Source organism: Ictalurus punctatus, chromosome 2 (genome assembly GCF_001660625.3).
Source record: "Ictalurus punctatus breed USDA103 chromosome 2, Coco_2.0, whole genome shotgun sequence".
Lineage (NCBI taxonomy): Eukaryota > Metazoa > Chordata > Actinopteri > Siluriformes > Ictaluridae > Ictalurus > Ictalurus punctatus.
Window position 1 is genome coordinate 31,965,005 of NC_030417.2, and position 15,736 is coordinate 31,980,740.

At 36.6% G+C, this 15,736-nt stretch overlaps 2 protein-coding genes across 6 annotated transcripts in view; one reads left to right on the forward strand and one right to left on the reverse strand.

Moving 5' to 3' along the window:
* itga2b (integrin, alpha 2b) overlaps positions 1 to 5,076 on the reverse strand; it is a 28,982-nt gene extending 23,906 nt beyond the window's left edge. For 2 of the 3 annotated variants that reach the window (XM_017456572.3, XM_017456562.3), the window contains exons 1-3: positions 4,786 to 5,076; positions 2,838 to 2,959; positions 92 to 189 (exon numbers count right to left, since the gene is read on the reverse strand). In XM_017456572.3, the coding sequence (XP_017312061.1) occupies positions 92 to 189; positions 2,838 to 2,959; positions 4,786 to 4,958 (393 nt within the window). In that variant the 5' untranslated portion in view covers positions 4,959 to 5,076. Of the gene's footprint in view, positions 1 to 91; positions 190 to 2,837; positions 2,960 to 3,027; positions 3,082 to 4,785 lie in introns of all 3 variants that reach the window. The other variant, XM_047162582.2, reaches the window with a different exon arrangement.
* A 3,701-nt stretch (positions 5,077 to 8,777) lies between these two features.
* Positions 8,778 to 11,413, forward strand: LOC108275660 (uncharacterized). Of its 3 annotated transcripts, XM_017486580.3 has the most exons (3): positions 8,778 to 8,882; positions 9,757 to 10,259; positions 10,389 to 11,413. In XM_017486580.3, the coding sequence occupies exon 2, from the start codon at positions 9,768 to 9,770 to the stop codon at positions 10,212 to 10,214; it is 447 nt and encodes a 148-aa protein (XP_017342069.1). In that variant the 5' UTR covers positions 8,778 to 8,882; positions 9,757 to 9,767; the 3' UTR covers positions 10,215 to 10,259; positions 10,389 to 11,413. The 3 variants fall into 3 exon arrangements, with proteins under 3 accessions (XP_017342069.1, XP_017342059.1, XP_017342078.1); XM_017486570.3 differs by having other exon boundaries at positions 9,757 to 11,413; XM_017486589.3 differs by having other exon boundaries at positions 8,795 to 8,882; positions 9,752 to 11,413.
* Positions 11,414 to 15,736: the final 4,323 nt, after the last annotated feature.

Here is a 15,736-nt window from a genome sequence, read left to right on the forward strand (position 1 = left end):
ACATTTACATTCTCTAAAATATGGGTCATATTTAGGGGGGAAATGAACATTAAAAGCCAGAAATTAAATGCTACAGAATTGTTCTGCTCACCAGGACAAAGCTGTCGTAGGTACGCACTGTTGCTCCCAACCATTGGTTTGATTTATGGGACACAAGGAGTCTTTGTATAAATGTGAAGTTTACATCTCCTATGAAAATCAATATAAAATGCAAAACACCAGTAGCTTAAAATTAAAATAGACCTTATGCATTGTACAGTGTGCATTGTTTATCAAAAATTCTGAATTACATATAACTCAAACTAGGGGCTTAATGGATCATTAATATAAATTTAAAATGCCTGTATGCACAATACAAGCAGGATTCATCAGCTGTGCAAAGGCAAGCCATAAACACATAAAACAACATCTGACATCTGCCAGAGGAAATAAAACATGTCCAGGAAACATGGTACATTTAAATATTCCGTCAAAATTAACATAGAAAAGAATTTTAAAAAATGATTTAGTGCTTACAGTGCTTTTCATAACACAGATTGGGCCTCATTTATCAATTTAGTAAGATTGTGTGTAAATGTTTGTATGAATCAACTGTAGCTAAAAATTTCCACTAGATTTACAAAAGTTGCAATTCAAAGTGGATTTGCGTGCATATGGTCATTACCCATGAAGTACCAGCCAAGTCACATTTGGTGACACCTAAAAAAAATGCAATGACAAGCGAAAGGCATAAATAGACTTTTAGACTCAGTGGAAGAAGTGAAAGTTATTTTGACACAAGTCTATGGCAATAAAATTTTTTTTTGAGTATCAATTAGTGAGTGTTAGCACCTAAAAGGCCTAAATCTGGAACCAAATTGTGAGGTAAATTAGATGTGAATTAATTGATTAAGTGAAAAGAAAAAAAAATCATTATGAACACCAAGGAAGTGAAGAATACACAGGACATGTTGAAAAAAGAAAAAGGGCATGTGTCTGCAGGAAGTGAATTGCAGCACACTAGGGAGTATACAGTACATTGCAACATGAGACCAGATGCCAGATAGGTCATTTAGCAATCACTTAGTTCTTACTCAAACGAATACTGCACAGCATCAAAATATGACATGACTGGGTTTAGCAAGTTTCATTATCTTTGTTTGTGTAACAAAAAAAAGCTATTTAAACTTGACAGTTTATTATGTACATAAAGGTGCAGTATCTCACAAAAGTGAGTACACCCCTCACATTTTTGTAAATATTTGATTATATCTTTTCATGTGACAACACTGAAGAAATGACACTTTGCTACAATATAAAGTAGTGAGTGTACAGCTTGTGTAACAGTATAAATTTGCTGTCCTCTCAAAATAACTCAACACAGAGCCATTAATGTCTAAACTGCTGGCAACAAAAGTGAGTACACCCCTAAGTGAAAAGTCCAAATTGGGCCCAAAGTATCAATATTTTGGCCACCATTATTTTCCAGCAGTGCCTTAACCCTCTTGGGCATGGAGCTCACCAGAGCTTCACAGGTTGCCACTGGAGTCCTCTTCCACTCCTCCATGACAACATCACGGAGTTGGTGGATGTTAGAGACCTTGTGCCCTCCACCTACCGTTTGAGGATGCCCCACAGATGCTCAATAGGGTTTAGGTCTGGAGACATGCTTGGCCACTCCATCACCTTCCCCCTCAGCTTCTTTAGTGTGTTTGGGGTCGTTATAATGCCGGAGTACTGCCCTGTGGCCCAGTCTCCGAAGCGAGGGGATCATGCTCTGCTTCAGTATGTCACAGTTGGCATTCATGGCTCCCTCAATGAACTGTAGCTTCCCAGTGCTGTCAGCACTCATGCAGCCCCAGACCATGACACTCCCACCACCATGCTTGACTGTAGGCAAGACACACTTGTCTTTGTACTCCTCACCTGTTTGCCACCACATACACTTGACACCATCTGAACCAAATAAGTTTATCTTGGTCACATCAGACCACAGGACATGGTTCCAGTAATCCATGTCCTTAGTCTGCTTGTCTTCAGTAAACTGTTTGCGGGCTTTCTTGTGCATCATCTTTAGAAGAGGCTTCCGTCTGGGACGACAGCCATGCAGACCAATTTGATACAGTGTGCGGCGTATGGTCTGAGCACTGACAAGCTGACCCCCCACCCCTTCAACCTCTGCAGCAATGCTGGCAGCACTCATACGTCTTTTTCCCAAAGACAACCTCTGGATATGACGTTGAGCACATGCACTCAACTTCTTTGGTCGACCATGGCGAGGCCTGTTCTGAGTGGGGCCTGTCCTGTTAAACCGCTGTATGGTCTTGGCCACCATGCTACAGCTCAGTGTCAGGGTCTTGGCAATCTTCTTATAGCCTAGGCCATCTTTATGTAGAGCAACAATTCTTTTTTTCAGATCTTCAGAGAGTTCTTTGCCATGAGGTGCCATGTTGAACTTCCAGTGACCAGTATGAGGGAGTGTGAGAGTGATGAGAGAGTCATTTCTTCAGTGTTGTCACATGAAAAGATATAATCAAATATTTACAAAAATGTGATGGGTGTACTCATTTTTGTGAGATACTGTATATATTATGAATAAATCTGTTTGTATCCAACTTGCTAAATGAAGCCCATTGTCTTAAACAGCTTTACAGGTATATAAGATGGATTTATAAAGGAAGAAATATTAGCACAAAACGCTAGAAACAATTAAATAATTTCATTCACAGAGCAACACTTAAGAAACCTATGAAAGATTTACAAAGTTTTAAAATTTTAAATCAATAACGATCAACATTTTAAAATACAATTATATTTAAGTGATATGTTACTTAATGTTATATAAAGCCAAAGTTGACCTGTTTCGTCAAAGTTCAGTTTTTGACATGCTTGTTCAGTTGAATTCCAGGGACAGATGAAGACAGAACCACCACGGGAAGGCCCGACATTGTCTCTTGGTGCACCCACTATAATGCTTACTCTACAACAAAGCACAATATGTTTTACTGAAACTCCTGCACAATCAAAAAGAAGGGTAGTAAACTATACCTTTCCTTGTTGCTGGGGTGTTTATCTTATCCTTTGTAACTTCAGATAGATGCACTACAATATATGCACAGTTTTAGCTAAAAGATTCTTACTAAAAGGTACAAAAGGTGACAAGGAATAATAAAGCTTAGCACACTTTTTTTTAGAGTGTGTATAACCGCATGTAGAAATGAATTTTACAATTTCACAAAAATTTCTTGCACAATATTTGTAAAATACAGTTGAGGTCACAAGTTTACATATGCCTTTCAGAATACACAAAATGTTAATAATAAAATAAATACATAAATAACCATAAAAATTGCATTTTGTTTTTTTATTTTGTACTTCCTTAATAATAACTGAATTTACACAAATGAACCAATTCAAAACTTTACATACTCTTGATTCTTAATACTGTGTGTCGTAGCCTGGATGAGCAATGACTATTTTTATGTTTTGTGATAATGTTCATGAGACCCTTGCTTGTCCTGAGCAGTTCAACAGTTTTTTTGCCCAGAAAAATCCTCCAGATCCTGTACATTATTTGCATATTTGCCCCATTTCCAAAAGTGGATGTATGATTTTGAGATACATCTTTTCACACTTAAGACAACTGAGGGACTCATACACAAATATTACAAAAGCTGCAAACATATATTGATTCTCATTAAGGCAACACACTACATTAAGAGCCGGGGGGGTGGGGGGGTGGGGGCAGTACTAAATAAAAAAAAATATTTAAACAAAGTCATTTAAGAATCAAGCATATGTAAACTTTTGAACGGGTTAACTTGTGTAAATTCAGTTATTATTGTGTCTTGTGGACTATATGTAAACATCTGTTATGTGAAGTAGTTTATTCAGGGCAGTACTAATTAAAAATGATCCTTCTTGTTAGGGGTCAAGCCCCGAAGGCACATAGACGCCTATCGTTTTCGTTAGTTTTCTTCTTCTTCCGCTCTTGAGTCTATGGCAGCCCATAGAACCGCTTGTGTTACGAAAAGTTATGGAATTAGGCACACAGTTGCTGATCTGTTAATGCTGATCTGTTAATTCAACTTGGCATCTCTAACTCTCTATCTCTCTAGCACCACCAACTGTCCAAAGTTGCAATCACGTTTATGTTAATAACTTTTGAACCGTGAGTTCTAGAAACAAATTTTTTCTCTGATTCCTTGGCTCAAGACGATTCTATTACACCCTATGACGTCATTTTCTGTCTTGAAAACATTTTGAATTTTCTGAAAAACCGACTTTTTTTAACTTGTCCTAGGCAGGTTTTCCTCTTTGCACGGCCGGCATCATCTAGAGACAGTCAAGACAAAAAGTTATTCACCGAATTTTGATAAGTCATACTGTTTTCAAATGGCACTTCAACGTATTCAATGGCAAGCAAGCCAAAATGGAACGTGTGGGTATATCTCCGTAACTTTTTTAAGGATTCTGACAAATCAACAACAACAATTGTTTTTGTTATTATTAACATTTTGCAGATTCTGCAAGTCGTATGTAAACGCATGACCTCAACTGTAAATCATTTATCAAATAAGCGTGCATGTCACAATAGCAACACAAGCAAAACTATACATTTTGTCCATGTACTTACTAGGTATGTTAGCACATAGGATTGCATTAAATGCAGAACTACATCATGGACAGTGTTCAAGCAGTTGTCTTATTTCAATCTTACATTTAGACCTGATAATGTATGGCTATTTTTTAAATTAATGTTGACTACACAATTACAGAAACACTAATTATAATATTTCTACTTACTCTTGGCTCCTTGTCCGAAAAAAATCCACAGAAAACCCAAAGTAACTCCCGTTTGGCCCAGAAAACTCTGTGTAATTAGTCAGATCCAGATTAAAGCTACTGCACTGACGTGGGAAAACACTTGCTGTAAAACATATAGTGAGGAGAAAAAGACCATTGCTTATTCCTTCCATTATAAACACGTTCTGCTCATTACAGGAGGATTATGTTTGGGAGGAGAAGCTTCCTCGTTGTGTTGTCTTTTGTACTTGCTCATGTAATATCTGCTGCTTAATCATGAAAATAGTTTTGTCATTGTGAAGGCAATGTTGAACACATTAGTCATTTCAGGCAGAAAATAGAACTGAGCATATTTTCCTGTATGTGTCAATCTGTTTCCTGTGGTTAAAAAAGAGAGAGAAAACTGTCCATCCTACTTTTATTAGTCAATGATTAGGCTGTGGTACAATATGTATTTAGAGCACATGTAGAATACAATATTTTAGAGAGATAGATGGAGACATGGAGAGTAAGTAAATGGAAAATATTCATACAATAGCTAGACATATTGTACATTATACATTCATGTGAAAAAATAAGTACACCCCTTGGAAACTGTTAGCTTTTTTTGACATATTTGGATAAGCAAACATTTGATCATCTTTGAAACAGTGCCTACTAATAAAGTTGATAGACTTGAACAATACCATACGGATAATTATCTTTCTCAATCATTTATTCAACAGAAATAGATGTGATATTCTTTTGTGGTAAGGTACGGTAAGTACACCCTTGGCATCAGAAGCTAGTATTGCCCCCTTTTAGCAGAAATAACTTCTGGTAGGTGTTTTGCATAATTGTCCAACAGTCCCTGACATCGGCTTGCTGGAATTTTTGACAACTCTTCCATACAATATTCTTTCAGTTGCAAGAGATTTGAAAGTTTTCATGTGCTGCCCATTTCAAATCCCCCCACAATATTTCAATGGGATTCAAATCCAGACTTCGTCTAGGCCGTTCCATAACAATCCTTTTTTTTTTTTTTGAGCCATTCCTTGGTGGATTTGCTAGTGTGCTTAAGATGATTATTCTGCTGAAAGGTCCACTTTCAGTTTAACTTCAACTTTCTGACAGATGGCCTGACATTATCGTCAAGCACTCTTTGACATTATGCAGAATTCATAGTTGAATCGGTTAATACAAGCTGTCCAGTCCGTGAGGAAGCGAAGCGACCCCAAAACATAACATTTCCACCACCATGCTTCACAGGTGGTATGAGGTGCTTCTCCTGAAAAGCTGTCTTTAGTCAGCACCAAACATGTCTGTTGTTACTGTAGCCAAACAACTCTATCTTTGATTCATCTGTCCAGAGAACATTATTCCAAAAGGCCTATTATTCTTTGCCTATATGCTCATTGGGAAACTGTAGTCTTGCTCTAATGTTCTTTTTCAGCAAAGGATTTTTCCTGGCTTGCCTTTCATGCAAGTCAAATTTGTGCAGTCTCTTTCTTGTGGAAGCATGCACGTTTACACCAACAGTTGCAAGACTTATTAGCTGATCCTCTGATAATGTTTTGGGGTTCTTGGGGACTTATTTTTGCATCAGATGGTCTGCTCTTGGGCTGAGTTTGCTGGGACGGACAATCCTGACAAATTGGAAGTCATTTAAAATCTGTGCCACTTGTTGATTTTTCTCCATACAGTAGGGTGATGTATTAAAAAATAATTTGGAGATCTTTTTAAATCCCTTGCCAGACTCATAGGCATCCACAACCTTTTTTTCTGAAGACATTGCAGAACTCTTTAGATGATGACTCCACACACCTCAATAGCAAATGGAACACCAGACACTAGATATGAGACGGGTATAAATAAGACAGGTTCCACCTGCACTCCCTAAGCAGGTTCTAATCACTAGCACCCAATCTTCAACACCTGATTCTAATTTTATGGATTTGAAGTGATAAATGTAGGGGTGTACTTACTTTTTCAATGTGACTGGTGTTTTTTTTTTTTTTTGTCGTTGTTAATTAAAATTTTGAAAATTACTACAAAATGTCAATTTTATGTGTCATTTGATAGAGTGCATCAACTTTATTAATAGGGACTGTTTCAAAGAGAATCAAAATGTTTGCTTGTCCAAATATGTCCAAAAAACAAACAAACAAACACAAAAAACCCCACCAGATTCCAATTTATTTTTTCACATGACTGTATAAACTGAAAGCATTACTAAGAACCTGTAGTATTCCCACTTTCTAGTAGTTCAAATGAAGACTTTATTGAGCTGCTGCATGGAGATTAACAGACCACTAGACTCGAATTGGTACTGTCACACAAATACAAATACAAACAGGAACTGTATCACTTCCTGGGTTCCAGAAATTCATACAGAGTGGTATTATATTCATAAACTACAGCTAGACACAAACACTGCATGAAACATGGGATGTCATCTTTTCCCATGATGTTTAATACAGTATTTGTTGAATAATTCTGTCTGTTAATAAGTCTGTTGTACAGTTGTGTTCATAAATTTACATACCCCTTGCAGAATCTGCAAACTGTTAATAATAATAATAATAATAATAATAATAATAATAATAATAATAATAATAATAATAATAAGCGGGATAATTAAAATTAATTTTGTTTTTTAGTTCTGCCCTGAATAAGCTATTTCACGTAACAGATGTTTACATATAGTCCACAAGACACAATAATAACTGAATTTACACAAGTTAACCAGTTCAAAAGTTTACATAGTATTGATTCTTAATACTGTGTTGTTACAAGAAAAATCCTCCAGGTCCTTTTGGTTTTCCAGCATCTTCTGCTTATTTGAACCCTTACCAACAGTGGCTATATGATTTTGAGATCCATCTTGTCACACTTAGGACAACTGAGGAATTCATACAATACTATTACAAAAGGTAGAAACATTCACTAATGCTCAATAAGGTAACACACTACATTAAGAGCCAGGGAGATGTAAACTTTTTTAAATACTAAACCTAATCAGAGGTAAAACACAAAACAGCTGAGAACAATGATCAATAAGGGAAACAACCAATGACAATACAGGAGTGGAGACAGGACATAAACCATAACAAAACACGTGTCAAAAGTTAACAAAGTCAGTGTTACTGAAGAGCTTCAGAGCGCGTGCATGCTCCAGCGCTTTGCATGGGGGGAATCGTGACACATACTGCTTATACATGAATTGATAAAATAAATGTGCAGTCATAAAAAAATGCTGAAACTTTTCCTGGAAGTAAAAAAACAAACAAACAAACAACAACAACAACAAAAAAAAAAAAAAAAAAAAAAAAAAAACCCTACAAATTTAAAAATGAGAATATATCCAAAATTTATTTACCCCCTATATATATATAATGTTGTCCATAACATTAAGGAACATGTTACAAAAAACTAATTAAACAAACAATCACTAAACTATGATGTCAGGAACACTTTAAGCTGAGTATTTATTTATTTAGCATTTTTTATGCATTAGTTATCATCCTGTCTCAGTTCTAAATATCATCAACCCAGAACATTTATGGTGAATAGTTAAGAAAGAAATTTTTTATTTATTTATTTTTTTTAAAAACAGCAAACAGGAGCTGTGAATTTTATTCTTTTATTATATTCTTTATTATTATTATTATTATTATTATTATTATTATTATTATTCTTTATGTCTGTTATTAAAAATCAAAAAGAAAAACATTTGCAGCAGTGGAACATTGATTCCAAACTTACTGTCCATTTTAATAGGAACACCTGTACATGCTCTTCATGCATATTTATGCAGTTATCCAATCGTGTGGCAGCAGCACAATGACAATAACTGCATTAATGAGCAGGTGTACAACTGTTCCTATTTGATTGTATGCACTTTAACATGTGTATACACTTATGTATATATAAAGTGAATATTAGCAGTAAGTGGTGGATGACGTCACAGAACGAAGACGTTTGACGTCGTAGAGGAGTTCTGATTCGGAGAATTTCACACACAAACATATTCGTGATTCGATTATGAGGAAGACTGAGCGCCTACAATGAGTTTTTAGGTTTGCAGACAAGACCAGAGCAGCTATAAGGACGTTCAGGTAAGCAGGAAAAAAGTGTTTGTTTGTTTTTCTCTGAAGTTAAAGGTCGTGTGATAAGAAAGACGTTAGACCAGAGGTATTGAAACTGTGCGCTGCACAGGAACTGCAGGCAAGAGGAAAACTACCAAATCAATACATTTTTTTTTTCACATTTTAATAGCAGAACGCAAAGATTTGCCAAAAAACTTGTCTTCTTTTTGCCCCTAATAAAAACAGCAGATAAGCCAATCGACACGTGCATCCAGAATGACTGATATTCTGTCACAATGAAACCGCTCAATGTTGCACGCGCTTTACGCTGATTGAAGCGCCGTTGCGCGTGACAGGTCTCTGAAGCTTGTGTAACATCATGCTTATTTATAGGCCTGCCGTGATCACGTGATCTATTAAGCAGCTGTGACCCGTCAGGCTTATTATCTACAGCGAGTCTGCATGTCGGTCATTTGTGTAACGCTTGCAAAAAGACTCTTCATTTTCTCTCTATCTTTAAAAAAGAAAGTAAGAAAGAAAGAAAGAAAAATGTCTTTACTTTTCTGTTCCTTTAAAAAAAAAACAAAAAAAACCCCAAAACAAACAAAAAAACAAACAAACAAAAAAACAGAGAGAGAGAGAGAAAAGTATGAGTGAGAGAGACACTTTCTGTGTGATCTTAGGTTATCTTAGTGTTGCATTGTGTGTTTGTGTGTCCTGTTTGTAGTGATCCATGTATACCATGTTGGTCAACTTGACGTTGTTTTAAACTGTGCTAGGCCTATATAATGAACTCATATTGACAAAAGAGCTTTAACACAGTTAAGATCTGATGCAAGTTTCATTTCATAATTTAAATGTGTGTGTGTGTGTGTGTGTGTGTGTGTGTTTTATATGAGGAAAGAGGGAAAGGCCATGGAAGAGTGTCTGGAGGAGGAAATGAATGAAGTGAGGAGAATATTTCAGGATGATAATGAGAGTCTGCTGTTAGATCTTGAGGAAGCGTGGGATAAAATAAAGAAAGAGCAAGAGAGTTTTGAGTTGCAGCTGAGAGAGAACAAGGCCGGAGACGATCACATCAGAGAAGAGATGGAGGTTCTGGTGAAGGAAAGAGATGAAATATTGCAGAAGATTCTGGAGAAGGACAACATGCTGAAGGAGATGAAAGAAGAGATGGAGAACCTGAACAAAACAGACAAACTTAAGAAGGAAACAGGAAAGAAGAAACTTAAAAAGCTGAAGCTCTTTCCCCCACAGTGGTTCCAGAAGAAGGATACTATCGAAGAGAGACAGAAGATGGAGAAACAGAGCGAGAGTGAGAGACTCAAACTCCAGAAGACAGACAGACAGGGAGGCCAGTGAAGCTCAAATAAACAAAGATCTTGAGGCTACAGTGAAGTCAATGGTGTAATTTCCAACTATTTTATAACACATTCTGTACAGTATTGATGATTGATCAGAAGGAATGCAGAGTAAAGATTTCATTGTAGTGTGGTTTTACTGTGCATATAACAATAAACTCTTGTATCTTCAAAGGTGAGGCTGGCACTCTGGATTAAGAAATAGCAGGAGAACATGGAGAAGAACTAGGTTTTCTGAGCAAAACATTTATTAAAATGACATGTGATGACAAACTGGCACCTCTGTGGTGTTTAAATGGAGTGCGTGAGGACAATTAATCTGAGCATGCAGAGCAGCAAGGGCACTCATTAAGAGAGAAAGAATGCAGAGAAACTGCTGCATATGAGAGACTTCAGTTCAAAGTTCACTATGTTAACATGTCGTTGGTAGTTTGGTAGTGATGCAGTAAATCTACACTTGCTGGAGAAGCGTCAATAAACTCAAACTCTTGAGCAGCACAAACACAGTCCTGTAGTCTGCCATTGTAGTTTTGAATGCCTCGCGCATTGTTTTGAAGTACTCGTGTGCATGCCTATAGATTGAATACATAACACGCGTGTGTATGACGTCTTCATTTTCACAAATTCTCATTTTTGTATGTTTACACAGAGATTATAAACAGCATCGTTTTCAAAAAACTAGCACTTTGAAACCCGTTTTCAAAAGTTTGCGTTTTCAGGCCCCAAAACACCGTCATAGTGTAAATGAACAGCCAAATCGCATAAAAAGTTTTCTGTTTTTATTTGAAACCATTGTCGGGTAAACGGCCCCTCAGACTACATGGAGAACTGTAACTCACACCTCTCCTTGAAAGTCTGTCTGCTCTGTTTATATGATATTAAACCTGGGTTCAAGATGAAGCAGCATATCCCAGTCCTGTGATGGGTACAATAACACAGAACCTGTCGTTTCTCTTTGTTCCTCTGTGAACTCAGGTACAGACTGATGAAGCCCCTTACCATTTACGCATTCATTTGTCTCCCCGAATATCAGTTGCATGCATTACGGGTTTACATACCTAGCTTTCTTATGCTTCCTGTTTTACGCAAATATGTCCTTCTGCCTAGCCAATCAATAGTTAACCCATTTTCTCTGTTGTGTGTCAAGTATGATATATATTCTACCTTTCTTTTAATAAATGAGATATCTTGCCATTTGAACTTTGTATACCTGTGTGTTATTTGGCAAACTCTCCCAAGCTTGGTGTGGGACGTGTGTAGTGGGGCGGGGGCACCGTCTTTCTTGTATACTCTCGATTTCTCTCTTCTTTAGAATCGTAACCCGGAGATTCTCTATTCACAAATGCTAACAAAGTTATTTTTTAAACTAATTATTAAAACTAAACTAATTATTAAAACTACCTATATTCATTAATATTTAACAGTAACAGAGGAATGCCACCAAATTTAGCAAAGGAGAAGTACATTTCTGTGATTAAAAATTAACTTGAGTAAAAGCATAAGTATAGCCAGTTAAACCTACTCTTAAAAGTATTTTTTCCCCCAAAGTTATTCAAGTAAATGTAACGAAGTAAATGTAGTGAGTTGCTACCCACTTCTGCATATATGTCCCACCCCTGTACGTAGGGTTGCAATCCATCCCTTAAAATAAAGGATTGTCCCTTATTGAAAAATAAAATGCTGCTCAATAAGGGGTTCGATTTTTTCCCCCATAATCTTGTATACATCTTTTTATGTATACACTAAATGTTCACAGTGGTGAGAAAAAACATAGTGGCGATTTAAAATAAAACGATTTTTACAAGAAATAGCAGAGAAGCCCAAAATGGTATGGGGCAGAGAATCAGGGCACATGCTGTGTGCTAGTTTTCAAAATTACCACAAATCTTCCGCAGATTTGGGCCGAGACGCATCATGTGGCATCAGTGAAACACACATTCACCCAAAACCCTCTTTGATTCATGTGCGTCGAACATGAGTACAGCTAAAAGGTCTCATTTACCAACAAACATCACTGAGAAAGAACATAAAACTCCTTAAGTTGCATCACAAATGTTGAAAAAAGCCACAGCAAAATCAAGCATTTTTGGCTTACGGAATATCATTCACTAAAATAATAATAAGCTAATATGCTAAATAAATAATTACGGTCTTAAGCTAATTAGTAACAGGGACACTGTCAAGCTAGCTAGCATCAGGCTAACTATTATATTACTGTAGGCATTATGTAACATAACAAATATAATCAGTTCAGTGTAAATCAGCTTAATCATGCTGATAACTGGCATATGATATAGGCATGCCTAGGTTTAATTGTTAAGATAATGCAATCAAGAGTCACAAAGAAACATACAGTTCAACAGGAAGGTTAAAGGTTTCCACCACACCATTAAAATTAGAATCCATTTAGTTCATATTAAAAATTACATACCCTTAAAAATAATTACATATCCTTCAAGATCAATTAATGAATCTAAGGGTACGGTTGTATTAACATATTCATTAAAAATAACATGAGAGTGGGTGCCTATCTCCATTCAGAGGTTTAGTTGAATAACTCTGATCCCAGGAGATCAGAAGTTTTTGAAACACTCAAACCAGCCCATCTGGCACCAACTACCAAGAAACAGTTAAAATCACAGAGAGCATACTTTTCCCTCATTCTGATGTTTGACGTGAACATTAACTGAAGCACTTGACCTGTATCTAGTGTACATGAGTTTATGCATTGTGCTGCTGCCACATGATTGACTGATTGGATGTCATGTCAGTTTGTGTTTTTTTTATTATTATTTATACTTCTTCCAGCCCATAAGAACAAATTTTAAGAAGTTGATTGTTTAGTTTTGTTTTTAAATAATTGACTTTAAAAGAGTTTCTTCAAAGTGTTTTGGAGTAATGTTTTGCCTACTCTTATTTGTTTCATGAGTAATACCCACCAGCACGCCACATGCCACCAGGGAACCCAGCAACTGTACCACTAGTATTCCTCAGAGAGTCAGCAGTTTGTGCTTACAGATATGAAGGCCTTAAATGTGGCCACAGGAACACAAAAGCAAGGCTCATAAACAAGAAAAGCACAATGCCCACAAATTCATTGAACAAACTCATGGAGAAATGTGATGGAGTCCATTTCCTTCCAGATCATAAGCCAGTGTGGACTGTGGCTTCATGTCTGTTCTTGCTTTCTTATTCAGAAATCTCAGTGAGCAGCATCTCACTTGATTTAAGCATTTAGGGGATCGATGCCAATGGTCTGACCCAATTTATTGCTCTTTTTCAAATTGAACTTGCCCCCACATAATGAGGACTGGGAGAGTTTAAGGAGTGTCAAACAGCTAACATTCATTTTAGTCTCTTAAACTGTGAAAGCCAAGATTCTTCTAGATGATAAAGGGTGTGAGTGGGGCTTACTTAACTCTTATCCAGACTCCTGATCCTACCCACCTGATAAAGGAAGCCTTGAAACATGGTAATTCTTACTGAAAAATGCCATCACATGGTTTAGCTACAAAATTGCCTGTGGTTTTTCAAGTGTCTCAAAATGAGGTTAATAAAGAAATCAATTTAGATAATAATGGCAATAATGCTCATGTAGTTAAAGTCTTGTTTGCAAGAAAATTAATATGTTCAAAGCAAAGTCACGCAGCCAATTGTGATATGGGGTAAGTGATGATTGGGGCCTATTATATTATCCCATTCTGCTACTGCGAGCTGGTAATGACAGGAGATGTGGAAGAAGGTCGTTTGAAGGTTACAATATATGGAGTGGGCGAGCGGCAGATCTGAAAAGGAGACTCACGTAACTAAATATACTTCATGAATCAATGGAGTATATTGTGTAGAAAAATAGAATTATGATAAATTTGTATTGGCTGATATCCTTGACTTAAACGGTATGAAAGTGTGCACAAATTCAAATTTACACACATGAGTAAACATCACCAAAGGAGAAGGGAGGCTAAAGGTTTCTGTCTTTCAGAGAGATCCCTCAATGAGATGTTTGTCCTTTTTCAGTCAGTATTGAACAAAAAAAAAATTGCCAAATGATGTTTTTCATTATTTGTATCACTGACCTAGAAATATTTTTACATAGACCGAAAATGTAAGCTTTCAAGGAGCATTACGTTTTCTTACTGGTTATTTTGAGGCTTGAAACATGTTTTTTCCTGAATAAAACTTCACTAAATGGTGGTCGAGAGCCCGTAGCTCATTTTGTTTCAAATGTGAATAAATTCTTGATCAGATTGTAACCAATAATAATCTCACCAAACTCTATTTGCGCACTCACATGGGGAACTCACATGCGGAAAAAAACTTTTTTACCACCAATCTCTGTAGTCTAAGATCTAAAGAATTATAGGTGAGAATTTATACATATACACTCAACATCCACTTTATTAGGAACACCTGTACATTTATGCAGCTATCTAATCAGCCAATCATGTGGCAGCAGCACAATTCAAGAATCATGCCGATACAGGTCAGGAGCTTCAGTTAATGTTCACATGAAACTTTAGAATGAAGGAAAAGTGTGATGTCTGTGAGTTTGAACATGGCATGGATCTTGGTACCAGATGGACTCATTTGAGAATTTCAGAAACTGTTGATCGACTGGGAATTTCACACACAACAGTCTGTAGTGTTTACAGAGAATGGTGTGAAAAACCAAAACATTCAGTAAGCGACTCTGAGTGGAAATGCCTTGTTGATAAGAGAGGTCAGAGGAAAATGGCCAGATTGCTACTGATTGAGCTGCCATGAACGATATAGTACTGTAACTTATATAATCATTCTTTACAACCGTGGTGAGCAGAAAAGCATCTCAGCATGCACAAATGCACAAACCTTCAGGTGGATGGGCTACAACAGCAGAAGACCAAATAAGGTTCCACTCCTGTTAGCCAAGAACAAGACTCTGAGGCTATGATGGGGACAGACTCATCCAAACTGGACAGTTTAAGATTAAAAAAAAAGATCACTTGGTCTTTTTCCGGTCTTCAACTGTCCAGTTTTGGTAAGTCTCTTACACCACAGCAATTTGCCAACACTAACCATTTTTTTCATGTCATACTTAAAAAAAAAAAAAAAAATCTCACATCCACAAAAGAAGTTTCTGTTATTACTTAATTTCAATCAGCTTTAAACAGTCGTTCTCTCAATAGATTCTCCACCAGTTCCTTTTTTTTTTTAGCGGAACTGCTAAATGCATCCTCACTAAAAACTTCACTATATCAATGATTGTGTACATATTTTGATCTGTTTAGTGTCCACCATACAAGTCACTGTATATGTTATAAACGATAATGCATTAGGACCAGAGTATTTATACAAACCATGCACCTGGAACTATTGACAGAGCTGCTGTTCTAGAAAATTAATCAACACCTTACAACTAATTCGAACTGAGCATTCATTTGGTGTGTACTGAGAACTGAAGAACCTAATTCACTGTATTACATTCTTCTCGTCAAATCTGTACAGTGACATAAAGCTAGAATGAGGGGCAGAGAGTGGCAAGAG

Coding starts and splice junctions, on each gene's coding strand:
- LOC108275660 (XM_017486570.3), top strand. CDS start 9,768: ATGGAAGAGTGTCTGGAGGAGGAAATGAATGAAGTGAGGAGAATATTT.